Source organism: Mugil cephalus, chromosome 22, assembly GCF_022458985.1.
Source record: "Mugil cephalus isolate CIBA_MC_2020 chromosome 22, CIBA_Mcephalus_1.1, whole genome shotgun sequence".
Lineage (NCBI taxonomy): Eukaryota > Metazoa > Chordata > Actinopteri > Mugiliformes > Mugilidae > Mugil > Mugil cephalus.
This window is the reverse complement of record NC_061791.1, coordinates 7347407-7363556: the sequence shown is the minus strand read 5'-3', so window position 1 is coordinate 7363556 and position 16150 is coordinate 7347407. Positions and strand designations below refer to the sequence as shown.

Sequence of the window (16150 nt, the reverse complement as noted above, 5' to 3'; positions counted from 1 at the left end):
TCACTGTGGCTTCTTCGCAGGCGAACCAGACGACAAGACATCAGAAACGGAGATCCTCTCTCCCAGTGCTCAGACCTGCAGCACCACGGTACCTAAATTAAAGATTCACTGACTCATAAGGCACTCGCTCAGTCTCCTCTTTGCGGCACGGTTTGTACTCACTTCTCTGTTTCCGTGCCCTTTTGATCAGATGACCTGGACGGCTTGGGAGGCAGCGTGGAGGACAGGAGTGTGTTCGGCGTGGAGAACAGCAGCATGTTCCTGGAGTGCAGCCCCAAGTCTCAGAGGGCGCTCATCTACTGGCAGCTGCAGAAGCCCAACGACGACCGCAAGCTTGAGGTGAGTAATACGCTGCTAACGTCTCTCTACCCTGGGCTACACCTTTCCTTATCTGTTATCGTCACTTTTAAACCTCACACACACAGAAGGGTGGAAACCAACCGAGTTTGGATGTTTAGATCCACTTTTGACCCCGAGGTCCAAGAATTTGTTCTGTGGCTGAATCTGTCGGGAACATCAGGGCGCGTCATAGTCAGCGCCAAGAAAGTAAAAAAAAAAAAAAAAACGACATGAAGTCTAGTTGCGTTATAGTTCTTTGAATCCGATACAGAACACTGTGGTTTATAATTTTATCTGGACGAATATTGGTGCTCTTGCAAAAATACATTTCCAGCCCATGAATGGATATAAAACAATGTGTGCTGCCATAATACTTTGGTTTATGATTTTATTGCTGCTAAAGCAGAGCCAGGTTTGACCTGTTTTTGCAGTTTCTATGCCACATCACTCACTGTGTTAACGACCACAATGACTGATTTAGCTGTGGTTCTCCATCTGTGTTAACATTACCTAAGCTTGTAATGAACCTTTGGTTAAGTCCAATATCAACCCTCCTTTTTGAGAAACTTACAGGGTTCCACTGGACTTATGTTCATATTCAGTGTTTCTCACTAAAACAAGTATGTATTCATGAGTCCCTTCAATAAAAGATCTATTTTATCATTGGGTTAGGGGATAGGGTTAGGGAGTTTGGCTGTTGTTGTCCACTGTCAGTCAGGGTTATACTGTGAGACAGGGATACATAGAACCCTAATAGACATAAAAATCTTAGTAGAGTACTTTTAAGCCACTGCAAAAACAAATGTAGTAAATAACATTGGACCATCTTGTGGGAAACCTTTAGACCTGGCATTCATTTGGATGTTACTTAGACACGTAGCACCCACCTAGACCAGATCAGGCACCTCAACCCCATAGTTATGACACTCATGAAAAACATCTCGAGGTGTTGACCTGGCCTCCAAATTCCCTAGATCCCAAGTATCTGTGTGATGATCCACATAGGCCCCTCCCCCTTCAACTCATAGGAAACCAAAGGCCCCAACTAACAGCGTCCTGTTGCCAGACATCACAGGACACCTTCAGAAGACCCATGTCCTGTCCATGTTCTCTGATGAGTCACAACTGTTTTGGAGGCACAAGGGAGACCTTCACAACATTAGGTCATAATGTTATGCCTGACTGGTTAATGTACCAACAATATACACTAGTATATGAGCCAACAATCACAAAAAAATGTTTTGTAGGTATTGTAGAGTCATTGAGGCACCCAACACTTCCTTATATTTTCATGTCCAGACCTTCCCATGTCTCTCCTTGAGCAGCAGCAATGCAGGATGAGATGGAAACGAATATGTGAACCCAAGTAGTACTCCATTTCAAAGACATAAGGTGTAGAATTGGTCAGTTTAGTTGCTGTGGTCGTGGCGCATGGAATATACCCTTGTGCCCATTGGGTCGGCCTGCCCCCCCCATTATTGATATCCTTGTCTTTCTCTCTTCTACAGATCAAGCTTGACGACAGAGTGGTACGTACAGACCAGGGTCTGCTGATACGCAGCCTGAGTCAGTCTGACACAGGTGTCTACCACTGCCAGGCTGTCGAACACGGCTTCATCCAGCCCCTGCTGCGCCTTAACCTCCAGGTCATCCCCACGCAGAGACTGGGGGACATCCTCCCCGGAATTCCTGGCGCAGGAGGGGGCGTTGGCCAGTCAGCCAAGCACAGGGTGTGGTACCGAGATTTCCTGTCTCTCTTGGACCACCCGGACCTCAACAGCGTGGAGGAGTTTTGCGACAGGGTTTGGAAGAAAGAGCGCAAACAGAAGAGGGTGAAGACGCCCAACACCAACAGCCAGGGAAAACCCGACGGCACCGGTGGTTCCAATGGCGCGTTGCGACCAAGGGCTACGGCTCCCAATGCGCAGAAGCAGCAAGCCAGCCCTCCACAGAGCAGGCCATGGCTTCAGGCCGGAGCTCCGACAGTGGAAGGCCCAACGCGGAGCCAGAATACACAAAAAGGTCAAGGAAACCTGGGCATGCTGAGCGGACAGGCCCCCAAGAACAACCAGAGGGCACAAAATGGCCAGAAGGGGCAGGGCAACCTGGCTGGTCCTCAGGTTGCGGGGGCAGCGCGGGTGAGCACCCAGCATGCGAACAAATGGAGACGGATGCAGGAAAATAAGAAGGGTCGCAACAGGAGGACCCACGAGCTTCAGAGACCCCCACGTAGCGTTTGAGGAAAAAAGCACAAGTTCAAGCAGAATCTACGCACACAAGCACAAACCCTCCTCGCATCCACACAAGAACATTCTATAGATTGTGTTTCCGACGTGTGATTCAGTGACCTCTCCATAACCGCAGCCAGAGCAAAAAGAAACTCATCAAAACGCACCTTTAAGGTAGAAATACATAAGCAACGACAATAAAAGACACAAATGCGCATTAACCTGTGAAAAAATTTTTTAAAAGAAAGACGATCAGAGGACTGAAAAACTGGAATGCATACTGTAAATGTGTGAGGACTCGGTTGCCTGGGATACCGCCCGGCAGACACTTCAACCTCCTGTACATAAGCTACTAAAATAAGACTCGGACAAAATGTTTAGTGAGGTGTTCGTTGGGGAGCACGTGGACTTAATGTGCCGGGAGGACGGCTGCGGAGACGCTAACAGATTCGTAGACGTTTACGGGAGCAGAAATTGCGCAGCCTGCCGCCCTGTTTTGACCCGAGCATGTGAACTGCGACGTCGCGTACGTGGATTACGAACTCTGACTTTGAGGAACTGTTTCGGGGGGTTTTCGAGTAAAGAGCTGCAACCATTAAAAGGGAGAAATAAGCGGGTTGCAGTTCACCTGGACGTCGGCACAGCAGCTTGAACCAGTGGCTCTTGTGTTGTTCAAATACAAACAGAAGCATTATTATAATACGGGGAGGGGTGGGGGTGGAAAAAAAAAGTCGAATACAGACAATGTGCTTCATTATAACCCTCTCCATCAACCGAGGCTGGGAAAGCATTGTGCATGTCAATCAATGTTTTAATAAGCTAATTGTTTTATGGATTCTAGAGGCTTTTTTTTTTTTTTTTTTTTTTTTTACACCGTACCTAAAAGATTTTGCAAATTTCTTTTACATTTACTTTCCTTTTCCAAACCAGTGCTTCAATTTTCGGGGGCAAAAAAAATATAAAATGAAATAAAAAACCACAGGTAACATAGTCAATGTGCATAACACAAGGATTCTGTGTAAGTTATTCGGTTCTTGTTTTTGTTTTTTGTTTTTTCCTCTGGGATTTCATAAGTTTTTGGACACTAATCCCATTTGTAGGCTGTTGCTGAAAGCCTGAAATAAGACCGCCGGTTGTTTTTTCTTTTTTTTTTTTTGTTAGTTTTTTTGTGTACATATATACAACAAACGTAACTCTCTGTGTATATACAGTACATATACAGTACAAGGACACCACTTGACTATTATTTATTGCTCATTGTTTTGTGAAAGGGTTGCATTTATTTTTGATATTATGGTATTTTTGGCTCATCAGTATATTGGAGAAACGATGGCAACAAAAGAAACTTTGATGGACCAACTGGCTGAAAAGGAAAAAAAAAAAATGTGTCGAGGAATCTCCTTTTTTTGGGGGGGAGGGATGTGAGCGTGTTGAAGTTCAGGAGTGCAGAGGTCTGTGTGTTGATTCGACAGAGATCCCACCATCGATAAGCACAATTTAGTCTCTTTCATACCAGAGTATATGTTCATTATGTTTTCCTTTCTCCCACTTCCATCCAACATGTCTTTTTTTTTTATCCTGTAGCTATTATGTGTAAGATAATTTCCCCAAACTGAAAAACATTAGCTGTGACTCTCTGTAAGAAATAGTGGAGAAAAATGTTAAATCTAGTCTGAGGAGAAGACACATTATAACTGCATGTGAATGCTACCTACAGTAAGTGCATCTTTTTTATTGTCTTTTTACGTGTTTTGTGTGAGAGGTAAAGTATCCCTTCAAAGCAAGGTGTGAATTACTTTTGTCCTTTTTGCCAAAACAGTGATGTTAACAACTCATGTGAATTCTGGCCAAAGCTGTTTGAGATCTGAGCTCCTTAATCTTTGATTCAACGATGGTACCTCCTGTCTCCCCCGGCCCCTGGATACAAGAGTAATGTGTCGATGCAATAAATTAGATCGGATAGTGTTCCAGCACTCAAAAGTTTGATGTGTCCCTAATTCTCTTCCTCAGAGTGAGAAGTGTGAGAGCTGAAAGTTACCGCTGCTGTAACACAGTTCTTTCTGGCATGCATTCAGTTGTCTAAATAAACATCTCCGTAAAAAATAATAATACAAAAAAGAAAAAGTTTCTTTGTTCTCATTTCTACCGTCACTGTTCATTCATAGTCTGAATCCACAGCATTGCTAGTAGCTTGGGGGAAGAAAATTTAAAGGACAATTGTGTGGTGTGTAGTGCCATCTTGTGGTGAGGCTGCAGATTGCAGCCAAAAAAAAAAAATCATTTTCCAAGCACATGAGAGAATGCATGATGATCCTTTCTTGTCTTTAGCTGCATTTCATTACCATTTTTCGCAAAATAAAAGTGATATTTCTGAAATTTCGATAAAGTGTTTCCATTTAAACACAAATGTTTTGCAAAATCCAATAATTCTCTCGAAACTTTCTCTTCCTGGGCCTATCCCCAGTCTTGCGTCACTCCCCAACCTGCAGCCGACAGCAGCAGTGCATCATTACTATAGTAGCGGCAGTTTTTTTCCAGAAAGCACAACTTCCTAGTGTTCAGCCACACTTGGAATTTTGTCCACAGGTGAATTAATTCAAATACCTTAAAGTTTTTTTTATGCGGAAATGGTCTTCAAATGAACAGGCCGCATGGCCTCCTGCATTATCTACTGTGACACCAGTGATGGGGAAATGTTTCAATTGCACTTTTGCGATAAACTTTTATATTGATAAGTCTGAAAAAAAAAAACACCTCATGTGAGCGTGAAAGTGTTTTAACGATATTTCAAAGGTTTTTCCAAAATGTAAGTGATTCCATTACCAGTTTTTTTATTGCAATATTTGGGTTTTGCGCATTTCTAGGGAAAATGAAAATGCATCACGCGTTTGCTTGGTCCACTCTGCTAGAGTAACACGACAGCACAGTATGGCCGTCTCCTTGGAAGATGACATACTCTTTATGTAGATATGCAGGACTCCCAAACAAGTGTTTTTACACGGGAAATGGATATAGTGTGTGCAAAAAAGTTTATGGCAATCTAGGCAACACTTTTCCAGTCAATCAAATCGTTGGGAGAACTACGTTATCTGATACGTAGATGTCCAAGAAGTAGGATGTTTAGATTCTGTTATCACGCCTGCTGTAAAAGATGTTGACATTGAGGTAACTTGGACATTTCAGACAGTTAAAAGAGATTTTTTTACTCAGCGTACGTCCCATAATTACTCTGATTGGCTGTAGCACATATACTAATGAAATCTAAATAGCATGTCAAAGGCGCTGGATGAAAAATGTGGATTGCCAAATTTCATCCTCTAGGAATCCACCGTGAAAATGACCCTCTGCGCAACACAGCACATACTGTGCACAGAGCGTGGATAAAAAATTCTGCTGCAATGTATCACTCCCACAACACTGTCCCGATAACCTTTACAGAACATGCTGACAGCAGAGAGTAATTTTTAAAATAAAAGTAGCATCTGACCGCAGTGAGCTCCTTGTCTTGAAGTGCAGTCATTTATCAAACCAGGTCTTCTGCTACGCCACAGCTGGAAAAGTACATATGATACCATTAACAACAGAACTTATTTTTAGTGAGTTCGATTCCCTGGCATTGTTTACCACCAAGACACTTCACAGAGCTGAGTCGTCGTTAACAAAATTAGTTTCTCCTGTGCTCTTCCAGCTCTAAAATGTCTGCCTTGAAAACAGGCTGTTCTGGGAAGCTGGACAGACTCTGTGCTGTTAGATTCTTTTTTAAATGCAAATTACTTTAATGGATTTACCTTCATTGTGTGGTGATGTAGGTGGAAATCTCAGAAAGACCAGAGGTAAGAGAACCACTAGCAAACTACACCATACCCCAACAACTGCATGAGCTGCTAGCTTCTGTTAATTAATGCTGCAGTAGGCCCTTTTTTTTCATTAGACATTTTGATGTGTCCTTTTTGTTATCAGTAACATCATCAAAAAAAAAAAAAAAAATCTTTTGTCCTGATAATTTGCATTAGTAAGCAGAAATGCATGACCAAAGGGAAAAGTGCAAATGCAAAAATGAAATATCAATTTGATTCCTCAATCATCTCCGTAACTGAGTTATTTATGTCTTGATTAATTTTTATCACGACTGTTTTTGGTCCAGTCACTGTGTGATGTATTCATTTAAACCCCACAGCTCACAGAGACGTTTCTCCCAAAGATCCACCAGAGGCCGCTGTTGCCTCACTCGCCTTTGCAACCTCTTGTTGAAAGCTTCATGGCAGGCCTTGTTATGAGGTCGGAGTGGCCGCTGCTGTTAACATCTTGACATAATGTTTTATTTGTACCTTTCAAAGTCAGACCGAGCTGCCTCAGAAAGCGGCACGTCCGCGCTCAGAAACTCGAGCGCGTTTGTGTGTGTCAGCTCAAGTGATTAGAAGAGCGCTGCAATCATGTTCCCTGCTCTCAAGTTTCATGCACGCTTATGAATCTGCTGCTTCTGTTACCATGACGACTGTCCTTGAATGTCCTGTGGGTCGCTGGGAGTCTTCAAAATACTCGCTTTCAGCTTCAGAAAGGGGATGCCTCGAGTGTTGAGGCAGAGGGTTTTTTATCACTGTGCCGTTTGCTGTGGGGGGGAACGTCTCCGCTGTGTCCCCTCATATCTGCTCCTCGGAGCTACATTTCTGTGTGGAACAACAATGTTTTCTTTCACTCCAGTTTACTAAAGCTCATGCATAATGTGCTCCAGGATATGTATTTATGCAATGGATTATTCAGTTCTTTTTAATCCTAAAATATGTCTCGTATATTTTTTTTGTTCTCATATTTTGACTTTCAATTATAAACTCTCAGACATTCGCTGCCTTCAAACAGGGTCGCGCTTACTGTGACCTATTCTGTGGCAGCCAAATACTAGTTTTGACATGATGTCGCTTCAAATAATAGTCAATGGTAAGTTAATGTGTTGTAATTTGGTAGGATAGTTTTACTTCTTTCTGTACATTATCAATTCCCTCATGGTTTCATGATGCCTTTGCATTTCTTATGTCACCTTACCCGGTCGTTAGCATGCTAAACCATTAGCCCGCTAGTTACCTAGCAGTGGTATTCATATGATTTATGGGTGATGTTAATGTTAATGCTAAGTTAGTTAGTTTAGTCGCTGCCCTCGAATGGAAAGCCATGTATTCAAAAGATTTAGGAGCTGTATGGTAGCCAAACAAGCTAACAGTTTAGCAAGATGATGTCATACTCCTGAATACAGGAGGGATTTGGTGATCTTGCCTCAATGGTAGCTTTACTGGAATAGCTACATTTGTACCAAAGCACAAATACCTTTTAAGAAATAAAATTAAATTGCATAACCAACTTAAACTGCACACCATTAAACACAACATTCGTTATTACAGTTTGCAAAAAATACAAAAATGTGAGTTTTCAAAAAACTAAAAATAGCAGAACACAAAAAAAATGGTTAGCACACAACAAGTAGACGCTAATGGAATTTAGCTAGCTCTGCTAACGCACACATGTCTCCACCTGACAAAGCATGTCTCTGAATTACTTAACATTGCAACCATTTAAATTATTTTATTGACCCACAGCACATCTGTATATGGGGAGAAATAACCTTTAGTGTTTCCAATACTTAAGGGGGAATACCTCGAGGGGGGCGTTTCACATTGATCTTCCCAAGTACAGTATGTATTTCACCGTACGCCAATGTTGCTAGATTTTATTTTTTAATGAATGTGTCTGACAGGCCTTGTTTTATCCAAACTTGAAAAATGAAAATGCAAACTACTCTTTTGCATTTAAATTAGTGTTCATGAATATTTTTCCACATATATCAACACGAGTTTATATTTGTAGTTGACTAACAAATTACTCATAGGCTCGTTTTCTTAAATTAGAAGCAGTATATTGAGTCTTGTGGACTTTTTTTTTTATCATCATCCTGATCAGAGTTCCTGTTTATATCCAACGTTTTACAGTATTTCAGTGTGTTTATGTGTTTGGGAAGGACAGTGCAGAAAAAAGCACTACAGACACATTTCCATGCTGCTTTGAACTAGACGCACAAATGACGTGTTAGTGCAGTATGCGCATATGCACGTCCAAAGCTCCTCACGACTCTTGAAAGTAGGCTCGGCTCAGAAGCTGACTCATTCCTTCTTGCCCAAGAGCTAGCCCAAGGGATTGTGGGAAATCAAGTCTGTGGGCAAGGAGAGAGGAGGAGATTTAGGTCAGCGGCAGGACAAGATAGCGGCAGACTGCTGAACTCACTGCTACTCCCCCTTCTCTACCACTTTGTACAGTATATTAAAACGAATCCAGTGTGCGGCATACAGCATGAAGAATTGCTTTCATTTCTTGTGCCTTCTCGTCCCTGCCTATTTGTTCCCGTGTGCGCCGCTGCTCATCTGTCTCACTCTGGCTGATGTTCAACCATCTGAAAAGTTCAGCTTCTTCCATCTGATAACCTGTAGCCTCGCACAGAGGTGTGCGGCTGCACGGCGGGGGAACCATAAAGTGCATTTGCATCAGTCTTCAAGTGATCCCGTAATTAGGAACCCTGCAGATGAGTGGCACCTGCAGCGGAAACCATGGCAACTGGGGAGGAACCTGGTACAGAGCAGCGCTCCTTGAAGCTAGATGACATTTTCCTTCAAGACCAAACCCTGCTGCGTTCAGGCGACGCTTTCTCTTTTAACCTCCAGGATGGCTGCATGACTCAACGCGGGCATATTATACTGCGTGTTAACATATTTTGCTCACTGTGAGGCCCAGTTTATTATCGCTTTAAGTTGAGCGATGCATTGTCATATCATGACTTCAAAGTGGTGCTTTATATGTAGAATATGACCAGAAACAGCTATGAGGTTTCCTCATGTCGCCTGTGATTGAAACTCGGTGGACCAACACCAGCAAAATGCTGATGGTCGGCTTGCAATGGAATCTCCGCTACATTAACCCATTGATCATTGACCGCTGAACCAGAATTTCACTTAAATAATTAACCATTCAGTCAAGTCCCTCCGTCATTTTCATATAAATCACCAAACACTTTGTCTCTCTGCACGTACAGTCCATCCCCTAGGGTTTCAGTGCGTACGGTACCCTCTGGGAGTGCTGTTTTGTCTGTTGTTTAGAGGCTGTGATTTATTGCTGAGATGCCACCCCTTTGACGCTGAGCTACGAGGCTGGGAGTCGTAAACAGAGACACCTTCCGCAGCCCCGCCACAATCTGTCTGCCGTGGACGTAAATGGACCCGCATGCCACTTTGACCTCACACAGGCTCCGCTCACTGATTGCTTGGGAGTGATGAGGTGATCAATGACCTATTCTCGTCCGTCTCCGGAGAGAATACTGATTCACGCTCAGCTGCAGGGTTGTGTTCAAGGACTTGGTGGATCATAGAGCGCTGCCAAAGCTCGGCAGCGTTACAAACCAGGGAAGATATTTTCATTAAAGCTGTGGCAGTATTAGGGAAATGACCTCAAGACCTGCATATAGACAATTGATTTTATGTAACCCCCTTTATTAGCTTGAGAATTTGCCTTCAGTGTGACTCATCTGTGTTTAATCTAACTTAACACTGGGGACTTAGCTCTTTGCTGCACAGTTATGACGCCACAGCCCGTGACGCACTACCTTGACCACAGGTGTGTGTTGTTAATGATTCATGAGGTTGTGTATGACTTGATTAGCATTCAGAGCCACAATACTTCCATACCTTTACTCCCATCCTTCTCTTTCTACAAACATCTTGACTTGTTCAAAAGCTCTGAATCTGCCCATTAGTTAAGATGTTCACTGCTGTGAAAAATGGAAGAGACATGAGGAGGAGGCAATGAAGGCAAATCATTTATACAGGTAAGCTATATTTTTGAAGGTTAATTCATCTGAAGTAAATGTAAAGCAACAAAACCCCAAATCAATATCTACTACATGAATTTGAAGAAGCAGACTTAAAGGTCTTCATCCTGTTTGGCGACACCTATTGCAACAAGTGGTAAATGTTGCATTTATTTTTTAACCTTGTATTTGTTTGAATCCACAAGTACCATGGCACATCACTCTGGACGTAACTGCTTGAACGTCCACACTCCCGTTATTGCTTTTGGTCTTGCCCAGCGTTGCTGGACAAGGTGGAGTCTATCCCAGCTGGCACTGGTTGGAGGAGCAGGGTATAACCTTGTCTTGTTGTTTGTCCATCACAATCATGTTAACCTTAACATTCGTGCCGTTGGATTTGCGGGAGGGAGTCCGAACACCCAGAGAAAAACCAATCCAACCAATGCCTACATGCAAATTGTTGGTGTCCTTGTCACTTCTACTTTCAAATCCTGTATTGACGCACGACCAATCAGCAAAGTGGCATTTTACCAGACACAAACGTCAGATCAGATTCAATCTGGCAATGAACTGATGTCCTAGTGGGTCTGAAAAAGTTCTAACAATCACTGTGGAGTCACTTAGTGCTTATTAGTACATTTGTCTTTATATATTTATTGGACTCTGGACTCTCCATGTGCAATAATTTCCTGCTGTGCAAAACCCCATATTCAATGTTATTATAAAGCAGCAACTTCTTACATATTGTTATTGCCTACATTGCTCTTTCCTCTGAACACTGGTTACGCTTTGAGGAGTAGGAGCTGCTGTAATAAAAAGTAATTTCCCCTTGGGATTAATAAAGTAATGATTCTCATTCTGAATAGTGTTATATTTGCAGATCTAGCAGAAAGAAAAACTGTACGCCACTTTACAAAAGGGTCTTAGCTTTTGGTTTGCGTACCTCTTGGCACATTTGCACTGACAATCAAAGCCCAACAGTACATTGACAAGGGATCATCCCTATGTTTCCCGGGAACATGGGACCCTTTTTTTTTTTTTAAAGAGGGGTTAGGGTTAGGGTTAGGGACAGGGTTAGGGACCCGGGGAACATAGGTACGCTTCCCATTGACAATACTCTGCAACTCCCCTCTACGGATCTGTTTCTTCTTACACTATTACAGATTTTGTTAGTTCAGACTAGGGGGATAGCACACAAAGGTCTTTGCCTGGGATCCCCTGGAACCTAGGTTTGCTGCTGACTTCTGGTCAGGGAACATGCATCACTATGGTTGTCTTATGATTTGCCATAGGAGTCATTAGAAACACCCAATTTGTGACACTTTTTAGGACTTTTCATCATTTTATCATTAGGTCATAGACTCCATCACCATAGCATTGATACTAAGCTTAGCATGAGGACTGCCAAACTATTTTCAAATATTTCTTTGTCACTTTTATTTTGTAAAACAAACTAAATATAATGTGCACAAGCTTTAAAGATGCTAGCAGAAGGATTTTGTTACCAAAGTTCTGAAAGATCCTTCCAGTGTGGTTTCACTTCTGGCTGCATCTTGCGTGAAGGAAAAAAAAAAAACACACGAGTAAGCCTCGTTAATTAGCGTGAGCTGCCTGCGCTTAACACAGAAGTGACTGGTATACTCACAGGGATTCAAACTTCCAAGGAACAGAAATCAGAGAGCTGTCATCACTGCTGGGAAGCGCAGAGAGAAGTTCCAAGCACCAACTGTGGCTATTTGGGGAGTTGTTCGTTATTCACAGAACACATGTACTCCCAGTAGTTTTTTTTTTTTTCCTCCGTATCACTGTTACGTATTTGCATTTATTTAGCAAGAACGCCATGCTGCTTTTACATCAGTCAGTCACTGCACTTGTGGCTTTGGAGATTGGCTTCGGGACAGTGCCCAGTAAATCCTATTAACAGCCCTGCTACCAGTTCAAGTCTCCTTCCCACGCCCTTCACCCAAGCACCGTAACAACCTTCTGGAAATAAATCACAGTTTTTAGATCAGTTTCACAGTTTCAGTTTCTGGTAAATTATAATCTTAATCGCTGAAAACTCAAACTTCAAGGATTTCCCAGTGGTAATCCAGGTGAAATGAAGGTGAGCGCACTGATTCCTTGGTGAGTCCTTGCACTTTTTAAATCCTCACTGTCGCAGATAAGGACCAGGAGAGCCTCCGACAACTTGATATCTCGCACATTTCGTGACACTAAATCTCAGACAGGCCTTGACTCGAGTTCGACGCACACATCCGTCAACGCTCCCTCTTCTTTGTGCGTCTGCCGCCGCGCGTTCCTCTGAAACAAAGGGGACTTGCATAACCTCGACATTGTGCCGAGCGTCTGAATCGGGCGCTTTTGTGCGTCTTGGTTGGAGCGGGGGAACGTTGTTCTTCGAGAATTTTTTGCTGGAAGGACACCGCTTTATTTCCTCAGCAGTCATGTTTGTTTTCTGTAACGCTGCAGTTGTGCCGTCCGCGTTTCATGTTTGTGTTCAACAGATGGTGGCTCAGCTCTGAAGGCATTTGTGGCCAATTCAATGGAAAGAAAAGGTTAAATTGCAGGAACTAAAAGGATGAATAATTGACACTGGAGACAATTTTTTTTATGTTTCAGGTGACTCCCACTGAGTTAAGTTGACCCCCAGCTTTGTCTACATGCACTGTGTGTACATGTAAACAGATTACAGCGCAGAGCAGTGTGTGATTGGCCTATCCTCCAGAAGTAAAGAGGATTAGAAGGGCCGCTTATGCCTGTGCATGAGTGTGTTTTTGTTTGCCCGTGCCGGCGTTCAAATGTGTGTGTGTGCGTGTGTGTGTGTGTGTTGGCAGCAGGTGCACCCAAGCACGCTTCCGCTCGCCGGCTTGTGGATAGTAAGGCAGGGCGAGTGAAAGGCAGGGAGCCTCTGCGACTTTAAAAATATTTTTAGTGCCGCTCTGTCCAGGAGAAATTGGCGTCGAGGGCGGAATTAGACGCGCGCCAGGATGCTAATAGGGATAAAAGAGGCTCAGTCCTAATATACCAGAAATTAAACGTCACTTGCAAGTACAGCGTCACCTGGGAGCTGCCTCACCCCGTCCACACACTGACTTTGAGGGAGCGAGCAGACGCACACTCCTGCACATTATTAACACAGGTAAGTAACTCTTGTTTGCTGTTTCCTCCTCTTTCTGGAAAGAGGAGGGGATTATGGCGCTGGAGCTCCCCGGGGACGTAGTTTGTTAAGACAACCATATCACAAGGGAAGGATGCTATAGAACCCATATACTCAAAGGTATCCGTCTACATGGTGTGTTGAGATGTCTTTGGTGAATTGACTTGGAGTGTTGTTGCGCTTTGGAAGCTGTTTTTGGCAGTTTAAACTTGTGCTGACTGTCACTACTAATGTCTCGGTGCAAAAGAAGTCGCCTTTGTTAGCTTCTTTGCTTCGTGCCCCAACTGAGTATTCAAATTTAATGAACACAGAGCGCTGCGTGTTATCTGGTTACCAGACTCAAGTTACAACAGCGAGGCTACACAGCACAAACGCTCAGATCTCTCACAAAGAATTATTTCAGTGTGTATGCACCGTGAACTTACTAAGAGAGTGTATGATTTCATCATGGTGGCGTCCTTTCCTGTTGAACACAGCTTGTTCTACACGCTCCGGAAATCATGACCCATAATGACAACCAAATGCTGTGTTACAAGATTCAATTCTCATCTGGATACTGATTAGCTGGAAGGTTTGCTGTCTTCACTGGACATAATGAATTCCCACTAGCGGGACTCCTAATCAAAATCCATGCACAACAGATTTTGTGAGTGGGGAGAACTTAAGGCTCATCTTGATGTACTGCCGGACATAGATGCAGTAACCTATGCACGCAGCCAATGCCGGCGCAAGGCATTTATACTTGTACGCTCGTCAGCCTGGCTTGCTTTTTTGAAAACACCACCCAAACACTAGTTGGCGCTGTATCTTTTTTTTTTTTTTTCAGTCGGGTTAATTTTTGTTTCTGCTTCCTGCTTCACTTTCAACAATGGTGACTGAAACATGAGAAATTGCCAACATGGAGCCTTGCAGCCGCAAATACTAAAGTAGAAACACGCTAGTACCAAGAAGACCAATCACAGCTCTTGTTGTTTGCGTGGCCGCGGCGCGTAGTTGCATTTCTGAGTAGGTGATCGTCAGGCTACAGCGCCAGGTCCTGCGTGGGGTCTGGACTGCTTTTGCCATAGCAAAAACCCGAAACCGCGTGTTAGGCCTGTTGAATCTCAAAACTCCTAACTGTTCAAGCCTAAATTGTTTAGTAGTTGTTCTTGAAACATTTGCTTAGTTAAACAGATTACTCGAATACTCATTTAGGTGCTGTGCAATTTTCTGGAACAAACAAAATGCTTGGTATAACAGAAGAAGGCCTAGAGGGTCCTGTTAGCACGGTACTAAATGAATCTACTCTGTATACAGAGTATGCAGGTGTGTGTGTATAAATTACTGGGTTTGCACATGCCTCACAGAGAGCTTGGCCCCCGGCCTGTTTTTGATGTTGTGCCTTTACACTTGTGTGTGTGTGTGGCTGTCCTCCTGTCCGTCCGTCTGTCTTTCTTGCAGAATGCATTGGCTTTGCATGACTGAACACTTCAGTCAGTCAGCGTTTTCATGTGAGTATGTGGGAGAGATACACAGCGATAAAGAGCGGAGAGGGACCGACAGTAGGAATGTATGGGCTGCTTCCGCCTCACGGCGTACAGACAATCAGGCCATGCTTCAGCAGTCAGTGAGAAGAAAGGCAGGAACAGAGAGACTGTTACACTTCCATCAGTTTACCACACAGGACAGACACCAAAACCTCACCTCACCTCTGCCCACATGTTCACATACAGGAGAGGAGGAGAGGAAAAGAAAAAGCACAGATACAAAAATAAAGAAATATTGTGTGTCTATGCTTAGATGGAGGGATAAAGAAGAAAAATTAAGGAATAAGGATGTTTAAAGGTTGGAAAACACAAAGCCTCGTGTCAATGTTAAATTTGAGGTTACAGCCAGGTTAGCTTAGCCTAGCATAAAGAGCGTTACCAGTAGAACAATCTAAATGCGCTAAATCTAACAAAAGCCCCCCTAGCTTCAAGGCTAATTTTTTAACACATTATAGTTACCTTTGTTTGTACGTGGTTTTAGTGTCCAATGTGTACTGAATGAAACACTGAGGCGGTCATGTGCCTGACTTTTTCTTGGCCTTTGCACAGTATATTGCCTGGTCACTTAAAAAATATTTTAATCCTATAAATTATGGTTTTACACTGGGTTTAATAAAATCAGTGTTGTCGTTTTTACATTGTTAAAGATGGAATGAAAGGTGCATGAAGGTCTTGTGTATGACCCTAAAGTAGAAGAGCCTAAAGACAACTGAAATACGGCTAAACAGCTAGCCTGGCTAATACAAGTACTAACTCACAACCTAATTGTCTTCAGTTGTGTATCTACAATAATGTAGTATACCTTCTATATAGTGGACAAAATTATGTACACTACAGTATTCTTCCCTAAATACTGTGTGAATTAAGACAAAGCTTTGATCTACCGTAAATGATCTACCGAGCTAATGCTAGCAGCCACATTTTACAACACACTGTGTACACCGTGAACTTACTAAAATATTGAATTTCAGTGTAGTGTCTTTCTTGTAGTGTGAGTGTCTTCTCTTTTTTGTACTTTTACTTTGTTTTTTACTCATGGACTTAAAATAGCCAGATG

At 43.0% G+C, this 16150-nt stretch overlaps 2 protein-coding genes across 2 annotated transcripts in view; both read left to right on the top strand.

The window, feature by feature from the left end:
* Positions 1 to 4691, top strand: part of sema3aa (sema domain, immunoglobulin domain (Ig), short basic domain, secreted, (semaphorin) 3Aa) — a 31267-nt gene extending 26576 nt beyond the window's left edge. Inside the window, exons 15-17 of the mRNA XM_047575490.1 lie at positions 21 to 88; positions 191 to 339; positions 1848 to 4691. Coding sequence (XP_047431446.1) covers positions 21 to 88; positions 191 to 339; positions 1848 to 2579 — 949 coding nt within the window. The 3' untranslated portion in view covers positions 2580 to 4691. The remainder of the gene's footprint in view (positions 1 to 20; positions 89 to 190; positions 340 to 1847) is intronic.
* An 8618-nt stretch (positions 4692 to 13309) lies between these two features.
* The window catches only part of pcloa (piccolo presynaptic cytomatrix protein a), a 59911-nt gene continuing 57070 nt past the window's right edge, over positions 13310 to 16150 (top strand). Inside the window, exon 1 of the mRNA XM_047574862.1 lies at positions 13310 to 13549. The gene's annotated coding sequence lies outside the window, so the exon portion shown is untranslated. The remainder of the gene's footprint in view (positions 13550 to 16150) is intronic.